The 15273-nt window shown below is 45.8% G+C and overlaps 3 protein-coding genes across 4 annotated transcripts in view; 2 read left to right on the forward strand and 1 right to left on the reverse strand.

The window, feature by feature from the left end:
- Positions 1-15273, forward strand: part of ifi35 (interferon-induced protein 35) — a 342343-nt gene that overhangs the window by 66513 nt on the left and 260557 nt on the right. The window lies entirely within an intron of this gene.
- Positions 2610-9626, reverse strand: cd2bp2 (CD2 (cytoplasmic tail) binding protein 2). 2 transcript variants are annotated; one of them, XM_072442733.1, is made up of 9 exons: positions 9595-9626; positions 9248-9326; positions 8511-8646; positions 8080-8237; positions 6763-7028; positions 6043-6207; positions 5676-5812; positions 3712-3797; positions 2610-2756 (listed from the first exon to the last, which is right to left on the reverse strand). In XM_072442733.1, the coding sequence occupies exons 2-9, from the start codon at positions 9320-9322 to the stop codon at positions 2646-2648; spliced, it is 1134 nt and encodes a 377-aa protein (XP_072298834.1). In that variant the 5' UTR covers positions 9323-9326; positions 9595-9626; the 3' UTR covers positions 2610-2645. The 2 variants fall into 2 exon arrangements, with proteins under 2 accessions (XP_072298834.1, XP_072298835.1); XM_072442734.1 differs by lacking the exon at positions 9595-9626 and having other exon boundaries at positions 5676-5803; positions 9248-9473.
- On the forward strand, positions 12433-13996 carry pheta2 (PH domain containing endocytic trafficking adaptor 2). Its single transcript, XM_072442293.1, has 4 exons — positions 12433-12513; positions 12652-12833; positions 13082-13191; positions 13599-13996. The coding sequence occupies exons 1-4, from the start codon at positions 12433-12435 to the stop codon at positions 13994-13996; spliced, it is 771 nt and encodes a 256-aa protein (XP_072298394.1).

Raw genomic sequence — 15273 nt, forward strand, 5'->3', positions numbered from 1 at the left:
CCTGGTCAAATCTTAGTTTAGTCCTGGTGTAATCCTGGGTTGGTCTTCGTTTATTATCAAATCCTTGTTTTGTCAGTTTTATATCCACTTTTGTCATGGTTTAGTCACACATTTTGACCTTTATTTCCTTGGTTTTACACATGGTTTAATGCTGGTTTGGTCCCAGTTTGATCCGTTTTTAAAATAAGACCTGGTTACAGCCTACTTTAATCCTAATTGCATACTTTAGACCTGTTTTTGTCCTAGTTTGTTCGTGTGAAATAGAACTGGTTAAATCTTGTGTGTTGTCCATGTCAAGAGTCCTGACTTAAGTTCTGGTTCAAATCATGTTTAGCTCTGGTTTGATCCTAGTTCAGACCTGATTTGGTTCTCATTTGGTCCTGGTTTATTCCTGCTTCAACTCCTGTTTAGACCTGGTTTAGTTCTTATTTCCTCTTGGCTTTGGTCCCAGTTTGGTCCAAGTTTAGACCCAGTTTAGTCCCGGTTTGGCCCATGTGTAGACCTAGTTTAGTCACATTAGGCTGTCAAACTAAACATAACTTAGAGACAAAATGAAACCTTGAGGTCTGTAACATTTAAACAGTTGAACAAACTTTGAGTTTAAGCCTCACGACGGACAGAGCATTAACTCATTACTGCGGCATCTGCTTCACAAAGATATTCCTGGAGCTGAACTTTTTGCCCTTGAAGGAGATAAATGTGGTGGTTGTAATCTTTGTCTGGGCGTGAGCAGAAAAAAATAAGGTTCAGAATGGAGGTTAAATGAAGTAAACACTAATACATTGAAGTCTATAGCAAAAAATAAACAAAACATTATGCATTTCCACCGTAAAAATATCAGGTTACTTGCCTTTTTTATGACAAAAGCTGGAAAATGTACTGTACTCCAGCCTCAAAATTGTGGGGAACTCTGATATATTTGTAGATAAAATGAAAAACTACATTACTGTGCGTCTTTGTCAAGTAAAAGCACAGATCAAAGCGCGTGCCATTAAATCTCCAGTAAATCCACTAAAATCCAATATTAAACGTGTAATAAATGTTTCAATGACATGCGCATCACCTACTTTGTCAACAGGTTTAACCCAAAGACAATGGAAAACGGAACAGATGCAAAGACAAAACTTATCTGATTAAATTAAATGTTTGTATGAGAAAAGAATGGTTGTTGTGCACGTTTAACACGACAAAAACAGATGCTACTATTTACACAAAGTTTATTTAAAAACATGTACAGAACTCCAGGACTTCACATTGACAGCAGAAACTTAATTCACAATGTTGATTTAGACTCGTTTAGCTCGTTTAAATGTATTTAATCTGTAGTGTGCGCTTCAGAACTTGGGACGCGCCATTGACAATTTAAAGCTGAATAATTGGGAAAAACGTTGCCTGAAACAGAAAGCGGAAACACGTGAACTACACCAGGTTGAAATCACCAAAAATATGATCCGAAAAAGGACTAATCTTATGTTTATCCTTTTTTTTGTTTGGGATTGGTTCCGAAAATGTGCCCCGTATCGAGCTGCGTTTGTGTGGTTCTCTCTCAAAAGGAAAATAAGGAAGTAAAGTTTAAAGTGCATATGAAGATTGTTATTTTGTTTGATGGTGTAGAACCGGTACATATTTATCTTAGTTTTACATCAGTAAAGTGGAAGTTTGTGAAGAAAAAACAGACAAAAATAAGTTTTTTTTTTTTAAATCCAGGAAGTGGAACTGAGTTCTAAACATCCCTCTGTGATGTCAACAAAAAGCGACAATCCCCTACAGTTTCTGCGGTTATTTTACAAAATCATAACTTGAGTATCATTGATATGGATGTTGGCGCTACGGTTAATAATACGGTTATCATTAATATCACGATTTGACGATTATCGAGACTGTGACAAAAAAACAGAGAAATCTTTAATTTTCTTTCATTCCCGCCGTCTGACATGTGACCGTTTAAGTTTGTGACCCACTTTACAACATTGAACTTTCTGAAAAACAAATTAAAAGTTATAAAACGTGACAAAAACAGCCCGATAAAATAACGTTCTTTACATTTAGAGCTATTATTTTGCTTTGAAATAGTTTTTTTGGTTTTTGGTCACATGATCTGCTCATGTCCAACCAGGAAGTGACGTTATAAATGCCACTCATATGGTCAAACTGGGGAAAAAGAGGCAAAATGTTTAGTAAAATCTTAAATATAATCATGCAAAACCTTGAACACAACTTTTTCCCCCATAATGGGTCAAATCTGCTTCCTCCAAGAAAAGTGTGTAAAAGCAGAAATAACGGTCGAACTCTGATCATTAAACATTTGAGGTTAAAGTTCATCCTTGTTCCAGCCCGTACTCTTATTTCACCTTCAAAATAATAATGATACACACATTTTACCCAAAAACCACACGAACGCAGCATTCATCTTAAACCATCACGTCTCTTTCCGAGGCTGAAAACACGCGCTTTGTTTATTAGTGTCGACCTCGGACACTTTGTACAGAGTTCTACTGAGGATTCCAACCTGCGGAGAATATGACAAATCCAGGTTATAATTGAGTCACTTAAAACCATGCTGTGACGTATCGCGGCGGCGTTCCGTTAGGGCGGCGTTCCAGTACGGCGGCGCTCCGGTACGACGTTCCGGCGCCGGGCCTCAATCACGTGTAGAGGTCGAAGTCCAGCCTTTTGGAGTTGTAGAATTGAGATCCTTCTTGGTCGATGCGGCGACAGTAAACGCCAGTGGAAAAGTATTCATCGTCCACCCAGTCCTGACCAGAGAAAGAGAGAGAGAGAGAGAGAGATTAGAACAGAGAACAAAGAGAGAGAAGAGAAGGACGAGAGACAGAACCAGTGTGAAAATGAGAGGGAGAAGAGGGAAGGAAGAGAAAGAGGGGGGGAGAAAAGAGAGAACGAGGAGAAAGAGAAGAGAGAGAACAGTAAATTGAGTACTATCCGTCGTTCCCCAGTACTGAGCGTAGGGGACGATAGAGAAAGTATTCACTGTGATTTTGCTGTGATTCTCTAACATGTTTAACGCCATAATCAACATTAACAAGAAACTCGTGTTTTTATCATGTTAAAACTACAGCTAATGGAGAAATCAGATTTATTCAGATAGATTTAATGTCTGTGAGGTTTGAATTTAATTATTTGTAATGCTTTTTAATGCCTGGAACCCTCAGTGTTTCTCAAACAGAGGTACACAGGTCTACTTCACTTAGTACATTTTGGTGTAAAACGTTTTAGAAGCCCCCCCGAGAGAGAGAAGTTAAGCTGCTAATGGGATTTACATAAACCATAAAGTTACCTGAGCGGCCACGTGCGGGACCCGCAAGCTGGCTTTAGCGGCTAGCTCTGACCAATCAGAGCGAGAGCTGCTAGGGCGGCGCGGCGGGAAGCAGCGCTAACGATTACAAAGCGAACGATTTCAAAGCGAACGATATCACAGCTACCAATTTCAAAACTGTTTTTAAGGAAACTGAAGGATTTTACAGGTTTGTTTTTACAGCGCTTTAACAGATCCACAATGATTGTGTCGCCGTGGTTACACAGAGGGCGGCGCCAGAGAGCTCGTTGACACCCGCATCATCTCACCATCCTTTATTCCCCAATGAATTAAACCCATGTCAAGAACTAAAAAGCGTTTCCATTTTCAGACCCTAAGCTTGCTTTAACCCAGCGCTGACGTGTCGTGACGTTTGACGCGTTGCCCCGGCGACAAACCTGCATCTGTCGACTGCTGAAGGGGCCGTAGATCTCGGAGCCGTCCTTGTTCTCCCAGCGATACTCCCACATCACCTCGTCACTCTCTGAACAAAGAACGACAAAAACGTCAGTCACCGCGTCTCGGTTTGACAACACGGGCATCGTTCTGTCACTGTGCGGTCTCTATGACGATGAACAGATGTGATAAAATGTGAATATATGATTATATTTCTGTGATGTATTTTATCTGCATAATAGTGATATTTTATCTGCATCATTAGTCTAAGAGAAGAACGAGGGTGTGACAAACTGCATTTGTGAAGGTATCATAAAGATGGGCCAAAGAATGTTGCCCCAGGGGGGGAGTTGCACCCCCCTTGCAGGCTTTATCTCTACGGAAAAATACCAAGTGCCTTGATGTGAGGCTGACCAATGAGAAATGTGACCCGCCTATTCCAGAATATCTAATAAAACCAACCAGCATGGGGAAAAAACGGGGTGAGACGCAGGAGGATCACGCAAGCTGCTTACCACAGCCTGTGTGATCAGTCCCCGCGTTTTCTCCCATGCATGCCATACAAATGTCTGATATTTGTGTCGTTTCATATTCTAAGTTGAATTGTGTTCTCAATGTGTTACGGAATAGCATCGGTGTATGTCTCCTCCCAAGGACATTGTCTAATTCCATGACAACAGACCACACCCAAACTTAAAGGCGCAATGGACGATTTTTCGGCGATTTGAGAACGCAGGCGGAAGTGCGCATGCGCACTCTCCCGTGTGGACTGATACAACACGTGCGTTTGTTTATTAGCGCAACGGATCACATCGCATCTCTCGTCTCCCGTAGATTTCAGTCTTCTTCTGAGTCAGCTCAAACTGTCTTTCTCTGTCTTCATTTTGCCCCGTACACCGAGGGAACTATATTATGATAGATCCATGCGCTTAAGGCACGCGGAAACGTGGGGACGAGCCACACGTGGCTGCAGGTGAGCGGTAGGTGCGTTTTATGAGTGATACGTGGCAGGACTAATCGGCAGTCCACGCCACGAGGAAATAGGACTCAGATTTGTGCCAAAAAAAATCGTCCATTCAACCTTTAAGAAACCCTTTAAATAATTCATGAATCCTCCTGAATCATACTTTTATACTCATGAGGCCGATCTGAACGAGCCACAAAGACACGTTTAGTAATTCCAAGTCAGGCTGCGAAATGCGTAGGCCCTCAAACCGCAGGGGGGCACGGGGTTTAAAGGTCCCATAACATGCAAAATCGACTTTTCAGAGCTTTTAACCTTCTTACATTGCTATTTGTGCTTCATATTTGTACCCAGAGTGTTTTTTAGATTGAGTCCCGCAGTTTTTAGCTATATTACAGACTATCTCCTTTCCACGAATCTCCAAACTGACGGGCGGTGGGGGCAAGACCGCGTCATAACCCTAGGCACGCGTCATCATCCCCCCTCACCCTCCCCCCTCTCCACCCCCCTCCCGCTGCTGCAGGCTGCCGTGTCTCCCCATACAAGCCCCGGAGTTTTTCTGCTTCGATTTACAACGAAACACGGCTCAAAGAGGCCCAAAATGTCATTAATGATATTGCACTCTTTACTATTATCACAATGGTGAAGGTTTATGTGGGAGTTGATGCAGCGACCGGGAAAATAAACAGAGAGAAGTTCTGTCCGATACCGAAAAACCAGGAAATAAGAGCGCGATGGAGATATGGATGGAGATGGATATAGATAGATACCGTCACTAATAGTCATTTTGTCGCTTTTTGTCACGTTTTTAGAATTTGTCACGTTTTTGTGGCTTTCATTGTACGGTGAGATATATTTCTTGTGTTTCTAGCTGCTTTTTGCAGTCTTGATTCTTTGCTCTCTCTCATCCAATCAGCTCGTCATTAGCTAAGACCAGAGCCAGACTAGGACTTTCTTGCTGTGAGTGTGCAGCACTAACCCCTCTGCCACTCTCGGACTCACTTTTCATCTCCTGCTCATCGTCTTCTGTTTTCGAGTCCCTTTTTTCATCAAACTTGTCCCCGAACATGTCCAGCTCTCCGTCCCCGTCGTCTCCTGGCTCCGCCTTCCTCTTCGCCGCCTCAGACGAGCTTTTTAACCTGAAAACAAAGAAAGTTCAGGCGTAAACGTCACTTTTTACAGAGACGTGTAAATCTGTGACCAATGGATTATTCGCTGCCACGACAAAACTACAAAAACTAAAGAGAAAAGAAACAATTCAGGTTTTCTCTTTGTCCTAGATTTATTCACAGTTTAGTCGAGGTGTAGGGATGAGGTGGCTCCAGTGTAGACCTGGCCCAGACATGGCCCAGACCCGGTTCAGACCTACCTGTAGTTCAGTTTCTCGTAGGTCTGCTGGTAGATCTCGTAGTCTCCTGAGCCCACGAGTCGGTCGGCGAGCGCGGTCAGTTTGTCCAGTTTGTCGGCGTCTCTCTTGGTTTCCTCTTCGGCTCCGGCCGTCAGCTTCTTCTTCTTCCCCTTCAGACCTCCCAATCTGAGGACACAGGACACAAGACACAAGACACAGTTAGGCCCCTCCCTCTTCCTCGCGATAGGCCGCCTCCCCTTCCTCGCGATAGGCCGCCTCCCCTTCCTCGCGATAGGCCGCCTCCCCTTCCTCGCGATAGGCCGCCTCCCCTTCCTCGCGATAGGCCGCCTCCCCTTCCTCGCGATAGGCCGCCTCCCCTTCCTCGCGATAGGCCGCCTCCCCTTCCTCGCGATAGGCCGCCTCCCCTTCCTCGCGATAGGCCGCCTCCCCTTCCTCGCGATAGGCCGCCTCCCCTTCCTCGCGATAGGCCGCCTCCCCTTCCTCGCGATAGGCCGCCTCCCCTTCCTCGCGATAGGCCGCCTCCCCTTCCTCGCGATAGGCCGCCTCCCCTTCCTCGCGATAGGCCGCCTCCCCTTCCTCGCGATAGGCCGCCTCCCCTTCCTCGCGATAGGCCTCCCTGATTAAGTTAATGTATGAAAACCTTTAGCCACCAGGGTCTAGTCCTGGTCCCCGTCTCTGCCCCCGTCTCAGTCTCAGTCCCCGTCCCCGTTCCGGTCTCACCTCCGGAGCCCTGCAGCCACAGTCTCTCCCGGCTGCAGCAGCTCGACCACGGCCTGTGTGAGCTGCGAGCGGGACAGTGAGGCCAGAGGATCCTCCCTCTCCTCCTCCTCTTTCTCCTCCTCTTTGTCCTCCTCCTCCTCGCTCGCCCCTCGCTCCGCCTCCCTCTTGCTCTCCTCCTCCGCCTCGTCCTCGTCTCCCACTCGACGTTTGCGCTTCGCAGACAAACCCTTCTTCTTTTTCTTAAAAGGCTGCTCTTTGATCCGGACCTGCAACAATGTCAGGAAAAAGGATTATGACAAAGAATGCGTGCATTTACAAATAATAAAAAATGAGTAAAATACAAACTAATTTACATATTATATTTCTAAAAGGTTCCTTTTTTAGTTTATTTGCATTTATAACAAAAATGTGACTGAAGGAGAATATTAACAGAATAACGGGCCTCATTTATCTACATGTGAGTAGAGACTGTCGCGTCTGATTTATAAATGGAAAATGTGCGTATCGTTTGTCGAGCGAGTGCGATCGTGCGCCTTTGCTCCCGTTTGATGGACGGATCGGTGCGATACTCGAGTGAGGCGGGGCCAAAGTGAGTGAAGAGTATAGCTTTAACTCTCATTAGTGGTGATAAATGGGGCGTAAACGGCTTCATTTGCAGTTCTTCCTCTTCAAATGTTGCGGTTGTCGTTGTACGTTCACTCGAAGGAGCCAAAACTGTGTCCGTGCTTCACTTTTACCCGTTTGACACGTGAGAAAATGCTTGATAAATGAGGCTTGAGTATTATTGACGATTATCATGATTCATATGGGGGCAATAAAAGGTTTGATGGATTTTCTGGACTATAAGGCGCACCTTCTTTCATAGTTTTGGTCGGGGTGCGACTTATACTTATACTCTGGAGCGACTTATGTGATATTATTTGTTATTTTCACACTTGCAACCGCATTTCATACTCCAGTGCGACTTATATATGTATTTTTCTTCTCTATTATGCATGTTTTGGCTGGTGCGACTTATACTCTGGCACAACTTATAGTCCAGCGAGACTTATAGTCCAGCGAGACTTATACGACAGCGAGACTTATACGACAGCGAGACTTATACGACAGCGAGACTTATACGACAGCGAGACTTATACGACAGCGAGACTTATACGACAGCGAGACTTATACGACAGCGAGACTTATACGACAGCGAGACTTATACGACAGCGAGACTTATACGACAGCGAGACTTATACGACAGCGAGACTTATACGACAGCGAGACTTATACTCCGGAAACTACGGTACATGTTCAGAGTGTCGGAGCGTTTACCCAGTCGATGTTGTCGAGCCAGTTGTCTCGGATCTGCGTCTCCTTTTTGATGAAGTAGTTTCCCTCCGAGTCGAAGTGCCCCTCCTCCATCTCCTCCTTCAAGTTGAAGGGCGTGATGGACACGCCCTCGTCGAAGTCGATGGTGGCGTTCTCCTGACCTGATAACACACAATGACAATGAAGAACCAGGATGAGCCGCACAAAGTGTAATGAAAGGCCTATATTTACATGTTTACAACCGTCTTCACCAGGATTGATCAGTTTTAATCAGTACAACTAAAGTTGTAAACCTTTAAAATCTGTTGAATTCGAATTATTTTGGTGATTAACGCATTATTCTTTGATCCAGTTTCATAAGAGAAGAGCTCGTGGAGAAACGGGGAGGTTTAATCGACATTAAAAGTGTTTTTGACGGTGAAATCAAAGCTCACCGTCCACATCGTCGTCGGCTAATATGTTGTACTTGCTGCTGGACTCTTCGGCCTCGTCCTCTTCGTCACTGTCCAGAGAGTGTTTCCCTTTGAAGCGCGAGCCTGGACCGCTGGGCACGTCCACGCTCGCCACGCTCTGCACACAAACACGAGGGGTAACCATGGAGCGGCCTCCTGCTGGTGCCAGGGTCAGGACTGAACATGGACCGGCCTCCTGCTGGTGCCAGAGTCAGGACTAAACATGGACAGACCTCCTGCTGGTGCCAGAGTCGGGACTAAACATGGAGCGGCCTCCTGCTGGTGCCAGAGTCAGGACTAAACATGGAGCGGCCTCCTGCTGGTGCCAGAGTCAGGACTAAACATGGACAGACCTCCTGCTGGTGCCAGAGTCGGGACTAAATATGGACCGGCCTCCTGCTGGTGCCAGAGTCAGGACTAAACATGGACCGGCCTCCTGCTGGTGCCAGAGTCAGGACTAAACATGGACCGGCCTCCTGCTGGTGCCAGAGAGACGTGAACATTTGACTCAAGTATATGTTCTATGTCTATGTTTGTTTTGTGATTTCATTGCACTTTTCCTGTGGTTTAAAGAACTTTGAATACAAATTATGCTATACAAATAAACTTGATTTGTCCTTAATTGTATTTACACCTTTAGTTTACCTTTGTTATGATTAAAACCTGCGATGACACGTGAACTTCTACTGCGAGATCAATAAAATGGTTTGTGTTTTTACCTTTTTGGTGGGAAGCTCGTCTTCTATCTCGAGCTCCCCGTTCCCGTCCTCAAACGTCACTTTTCTCTTGGGCATTTTGCTAAAACACAATAAAAATACGTAGAGTTTTATCTACAAACCCAGAAGAGTCTAAATGTTGCGCTCGTGCTGTTTTGAATGGCGCAACAAGCGCGTTAGCTTTAGCATTGGGGGCTAACAACATTTGGCGCAGACGAAGCTAAAATAAACTTCCGCGTTTGGACGATCAGCGCAAAAATCCAGCACGTAAACAGCGCGCGCGTGTAGGTCACCCTGCGGAAGAAAATACACGCGAAACTGTGAAGATAAAAGAGTTAAAGTGCAGAAACCTGATGAAAATGTGGTAACGACGTTCACCGTTTCCTGTTTTTCTTTAGCTTCCGGTTTGAGTGACAACCACAGCGCCCCACAGCGGAAAAGAGAAGGACTACAACGACAACTATTGATTTAATGTATTATTTAAATTGTTATTTAGTGTATTTAATGTATCAAAATTCCATTACAGTTTTAACAGCTTTAAGCCACGTGATAGGGATGTAAATCACAGGTGATTCTATTTATGGACAGAAAACAAAATTGTTTAAGAACTGAATTCCTCTCTAAAATTGAACGTAAACATGTAAATATTTTGAGAGGTTGTAATTTAAGTTTATTTAATTTAAGTGTTTTCAGCTCTAGAGACGAACATGATATAGAATACAAAATGATTGAAGCGCTGCATGATGTGAAACAGATGAAGAAAGCGCAGTATAAATAAAATAAAATAAATAGTCCAGGTCATCGTTCCGTTGTTTCTTCAGTGAATCAGAAGTGAGATTCTCAGTTCCCCGAGAAGAGTCTCTCGTTTCAGGAAGCGCTGCCACGGCATTTATATTTCAGCAGGTTTGTGTCGTCAGAACAGAGTCGAAACATGAGACACTCGGACTCTGAATCCTCTGAAGTCTGGCTCTCTGAATCCTTTGAAGTCTGGCTCTCTGAATCCTTTGAAGTCTGTCTCTGAATTCTCTGGAAGTCTGGCTCTCTGAATCCTCTGAAGTCTGTCTCTGAATCCTTTGCGGTCCGGCTCTCTGAATCCTCTAAAGTCTGTCTCTGAATCCTTTGAGGTCCGGCTCTCTGAATCCTCTAAAGTCTGGCTCTGAATACTCTGAAGTCTGGCTCTTTGAAGTGTGTCTCTGAAGGTGGAGGTGATGGAGAGATGAAGAACAGGGAGGAGAGCCCGGTGGAGCTTTGGAGGTGAAGCTGCACAAACAGGTGATGTCACATTCATTTACATTTATGGGAAAAACACTTTGAGAGAACGTTTATCACAAACTAAAGAAGTAAAAATCACACAAGAACAAGAATTCAGTGATGTTCAAATAGCACAATGTTTTCCTCTGAATTTAGAAAATGAATAGTGTCTGAACAGCGAATTACTCTAAAAAGATGACATCGTATATTAATTTAGGGTCAATATTTGAGTTTAAAGCTTTAATTCTAAACGTCAAGTTTGTTTTTTCATTAGATTTCTGACATGTTTCAATTCCAAGTTCAGTGTTTGAAACCAGAAGTGAAACAACAGTGTGAAAGTGGTAAAAAGGAGTGTTACACACTCCTTTTTAGCCACAGCAGACAAAGATTGTGCTCAAGTAAACGTAGAAAGTAGTTACAAAAAAATGACTCTTTAAGTGAAACTGTCAGAATGTAATCTAAATGATGCATAATTTAAAAGACATCAAATAAGTCGTACAATCTGGTGTTTTCAGAGCAAAAAATGAGACAAACTTAATCATATCTGAAGAAAGAAACACAAATGTTCAAACAATTTCAAATTGTCAACATTTACTCAGTAAGTCAAGTAAGAGACTTACTGCAAGACAAATATTACTCAAGTAGAGCTGGAATTAAACTGCACTGACCAGCAGAGGGCAGCAAAGTACAGCAGAGGGAAGCAAAGTACAGCAGAGGGCAGCAGGGGGTAGCAGAGGGCAGCAGAGGGCAGCAAAGAACAGTAGAGGGCAGCGGGGGGCAGCAAAGAACAGTAGAGGGCAGCAGGGAGCAGCAAAGAATAGCAGAGGGCAGCAGGGGGTAGCAGAGGGCAGCAGAGGGCAGCAAAGAACAGTAGAGGGCAGCGGGGGGCAGCAAAGAACAGTAGAGGGCAGCAGGGAGCAGCAAAGAATAGCAGAGGGCAGCAGGGGGTAGCAAAGGGCAGCAGGGGGCAGCAAAGAACAGTAGAGGGCAGCAGGGGGTAGCAGAGGGCAGCAGGGGGCAGCAAAGAACAGTAGAGGGCAGCAAAGTACAGCAGAGGGCAGCAGGGGGTAGCAGAGGGCAGCAGGGGGCAGCAAAGAACAGTAGAGGGCAGCGGGGGGCAGCAAAGAACAGTAGAGGGCAGCGGGGGGCAGCAAAGAACAGTAGAGGGCAGCGGGGGGCAGCAAAGAACAGTAGAGGGCAGCGGGGGGCAGCAAAGAACAGTAGAGGGCAGCAGAGGGCAGCAGAGGGCAGCAGGGGGCAGCAAAGAACAGTAGAGGGCAGCGGGGGGCAGCAAAGAACAGTAGAGGGCAGCAGGGGGCAGCAAAGAACAGTAGAGGGCAGCAGGAGGCAGCAAAGAACAGCAGAGGGCAGCAGGGGGCAGCAAAGAACAGTAGAGGGCAGCAGGGGGCAGCAGAGGGCAGCAGGGGGCAGCAAAGAGCAGCAGAGGGCAGCAGGGGGCAGCAGAGGGTAGCAGGGGGCAGCAAAGACCACTAGAGGGCAGTAGAGGGCAGCAGAGTACAAACAATGACAAAAATGTGGTTTAAATGGACTCTATATTCAACAAAAAACTAAATCCGAGCGCCACCTAAAGGATCTCGCGAACCACAGTTTGAGAAACACAATATTAGTTTGTGTCCTTTAATCATGAGAGCGCAGAGTGAGTTCCTTCTGCGATCTCTGCTGCGCGGGTCTGTGGGATCCAGAACGAGAGAAACAAGCGAAGATATGAGAAAAAAGAGCAAATTTGCACGCTTTTTCCTCACGAATTTGTTTGTCAGACTTGTGTGTTTAAACTAAAACATTTGCTATGCTATTTTTCTACTTCTTTCATCCATAACGTAGTAAATAAGTCGTTCCACCTGTCCTGGATCTGTACTGTTTCAGCTCAGATGTGACCTTCAAACCCGCTGTAGGTGAATCATCCTGTGACGTTTCAGATGAAGGTCCACAGGAAGCTGCTGGTGCATTATCTCTCCAGCCCGTCACCCGTCGACAAGGAGGGGTTCCTCTTCAAGAAGGTGAGGCAGAAGAGACGTTTCAGAAGCAGAAGAGACGTTTCAGAAGCAGATGAAGCGTTTCAGAAGCAGAAGAAACGTTTCAGAAGCAGAAGAAACGTAAAACAGACTTGTCCATAAACAGTGTTATTGTCTGCGCAGAAAGAACGCACCGGAACGTTCCACCGCCGCTGGTTCGTTCTCAAGGGGAACGTGCTGTTTTACCAGGAGCGACCTGCAGACAGACACATAGGGGGCGCTATCGTCCTGGAGGGCTGTGCTGTCCGGACTGAGGACTCGGACCTGGACTTCAGCCTGGTCTTTGAGGGACTGCGCACCTACAGGCGAGTCTGCGTCACTGCACGCTCCGGCTTCGAGGTTATTATATTTAGAGAAAGTCATAATTGTATAAACAGTGAGATTTAATGTGTATTTTGCTCTATGCACGCTCACACTTGTGCCCCCTGGTGGCCAAAACAATACAATTATTTCAATATAATTTATGATGAACGTTAGAGGTGGGGTTAAGTGGGCGGGGCCAATGTTCATTCTGACATCATTCCTTCTGAATGTTCTGGTTCTTTCGCTGCAGGTTCTGTGTGAGCGAGCGCTGGCGCCGAGACGAGTGGGTCAAATGTCTCCGGACCGCGTCCCACTGCTACATGTCTCTGCTGCTGCGTGACCTGGGCCTGCAGTACCGGGGTGAGCCTGAGGGGGCGCAGCAGAGCCAGGGTGAACTTAAGGGGGCGCCACAGTGCCAGGGTGAACCTGAGGGGGAAGTTCTGAGGTCACAATAGCTCAGGAGAGTGTAGATGCTCCGCCCCTCTGGGCAGAACCAATCAGAGCTCAGTCTAAATGCTGCTGCTCAGATTGAAAATGACTTTCAGATGGATCCAGATGAAACCTTTTCTACCAAACATCAGTCATCAATCATTATTTTAACCTATTATTATTATTTTTTTTTTCTTAGCTTGTATTTCATACATGTCGCTAACAAAGGGACAATGGAGTTATTTGGCTGTCGCTAATGGTGTGTTAATGGTGTGCTAATGGTGTGCTAATGTTGTGCTAATGGTGTGCGTTTGATTGACGGCCTGTTCTCTGTGCAGATGCCCTGCAGAGCTGTGCTTCGTCAAACACTTCCTTTAATATGACCAGTGACCTCGTGCTGACTTCGCCCTCTGACCTCGGGAGACAAACCCACAACCCTGCCCTGCACCAGGCCCCGCTCCAGGCCCCACCCCCCTGCACCGCGGCGACCAAAGCCACGGCCAGGAAGTCTCCCAAAGTGTGGGCCCGACGCAACGCCCATGTGACGCCCCTAAACGGCCCCGGGCCCCTGTGGAGCGAGTGGCCCGCGGTCGACTTCAACCCTCTGCAGGAGTTTCAGAAGCTCCACGAGTTTTACGGAAGAGAAGTGGAGCGGGTGAAGGAGGAGTGGAGGAGGACGAGGGACAGAGAGAGCGAGGAAAGAGAAGAAGACACAGATCTGATCGACATGTTATGAACGAAGACAAACGAATCGGGCAAAACATCTCACTGATTTGGGTTATCAGCAAAGAGACACTTTTTCATGTTTGTACTTTGTGAATTTCTGTTTGAATTGTATATTGAACATTTTGAACAAACTATGCAATTAGTTTTATTACAGTTTAGAGCGTTACAAGGCCCCAGCTCAATAACATAATACATATCAAATCTTGCTTAGGGCCCCAAAAAAGCTAGTGCAGGCCCTGAACCCGTGGCTAAGTGGCTGAGTGCGGATGACACGCTCAGATTTACAGAGTGACACATTCTGAGGTGCACACTATGGCATCTTTACATTCCTAAGAGTCAGAGAGAGACATATGGCCCGTGCGGCCCGCGGACCTGTCCCGGGGCGACGACAGACACATGTCTCCCAGAACAAGAAACAAAACTCACAATAAATGGTCTGGACTCATATCAGCGCTGCACGATATTGTAAATGTTTAAGTTCAGTGTCACGGCTTAACTGACACTGAGGCGTGAACATTTGAACAAAACAAAAAATATAAAATCATGACTGAAAACTGCCTTTTTCTGTCAGTTTATATGAGACGGAGGAGCTTTATTTCACCTTCTTTAATCTGTTGCGATTTATTGTGCAGTCCTTAATTTATATTTTCAGTTTTAAAAATGAGAGTGTCAATCACTTAATGAATATGTTTTATGTTCTAATGATGTAAAATGTGCTGCGTTTTGAAAGAACAAAGAACAGGACAAAAGGTAAGGATGAAAGAGCTTGGGAAAAATGTAAAATAAAAAAACATAAATGTATTTCTTCTGCTGCTGACAACCGTGAAGTTAAAGCCTCAGAGAAACAGCTGAAGATCAAGTTTCAGCTCAACGAGGCGACGAAAGCAGCTCCAAAAAAACCTGTTCCAGACCAAAAGGACCTGCTCCAGACCAAAAGGACCTGTTCCAGACCAAGAAGACCTGCTCCAGACCAAAAGGACCTGCTCCAGACCAAAAGGACCTGCTCCAGACCAAGAAGACCCGCTCCAGACCAAAAGGACCGCTCCAGACCAAAAGGACCTGCTCCAGACCAAAAGGACCTGTTCCAGACCAAGAAGACCTGCTCCAGACCAAAAAGACCCGCTCCAGACCAAAAGGACCTGCTCCAGACCAAAAGGACCTGCTCCAGACCAAAAGGACCTGTTCCAGACCAAAAGGACCTGTTCCAGACCAAGAAGACCTGCTCCAGACCAAGAAGACCTGCTCCAAACCAAAAAGACCCGCTCCAGACCAAAAGGACCTGCTCCA

This window comes from Eucyclogobius newberryi, unplaced genomic scaffold, assembly GCF_026437365.1.
Source record: "Eucyclogobius newberryi isolate DKJ021-1_F unplaced genomic scaffold, fEucNew1.0.hap1 SCAF_13, whole genome shotgun sequence".
In the NCBI taxonomy this organism is placed as follows: Eukaryota; Metazoa; Chordata; class Actinopteri; order Gobiiformes; family Gobiidae; genus Eucyclogobius; species Eucyclogobius newberryi.

What these genes read in the sequence shown, in the direction of transcription:
- pheta2 (XM_072442293.1), top strand. Translation starts at nt 12,433, where the DNA reads ATGAAGGTCCACAGGAAGCTGCTGGTGCATTATCTCTCCAGCCCGTCA. An exon ending in GAGGGACTGCGCACCTACAG is followed by an intron (nt 12,834 to 13,081) that starts GCGAGTCTGCGT and finishes CTTTCGCTGCAG; the next exon opens with GTTCTGTGTGAGCGAGCGCT. An exon ending in CCTGGGCCTGCAGTACCGGG is followed by an intron (nt 13,192 to 13,598) that starts GTGAGCCTGAGG and finishes TTCTCTGTGCAG; the next exon opens with ATGCCCTGCAGAGCTGTGCT.
- cd2bp2 (XM_072442733.1), bottom strand. Translation starts at nt 9,322, where the DNA reads ATGCCCAAGAGAAAAGTGACGTTTGAGGACGGGAACGGGGAGCTCGAG. An exon ending in ACGAGCTTCCCACCAAAAAG is followed by an intron (nt 8,647 to 9,247) that starts GTAAAAACACAA and finishes GTTTGTGTGCAG; the next exon opens with AGCGTGGCGAGCGTGGACGT. An exon ending in TCAGCAGTCGACAGATGCAG is followed by an intron (nt 2,757 to 3,711) that starts GTTTGTCGCCGG and finishes TTCTCTGGTCAG; the next exon opens with GACTGGGTGGACGATGAATA.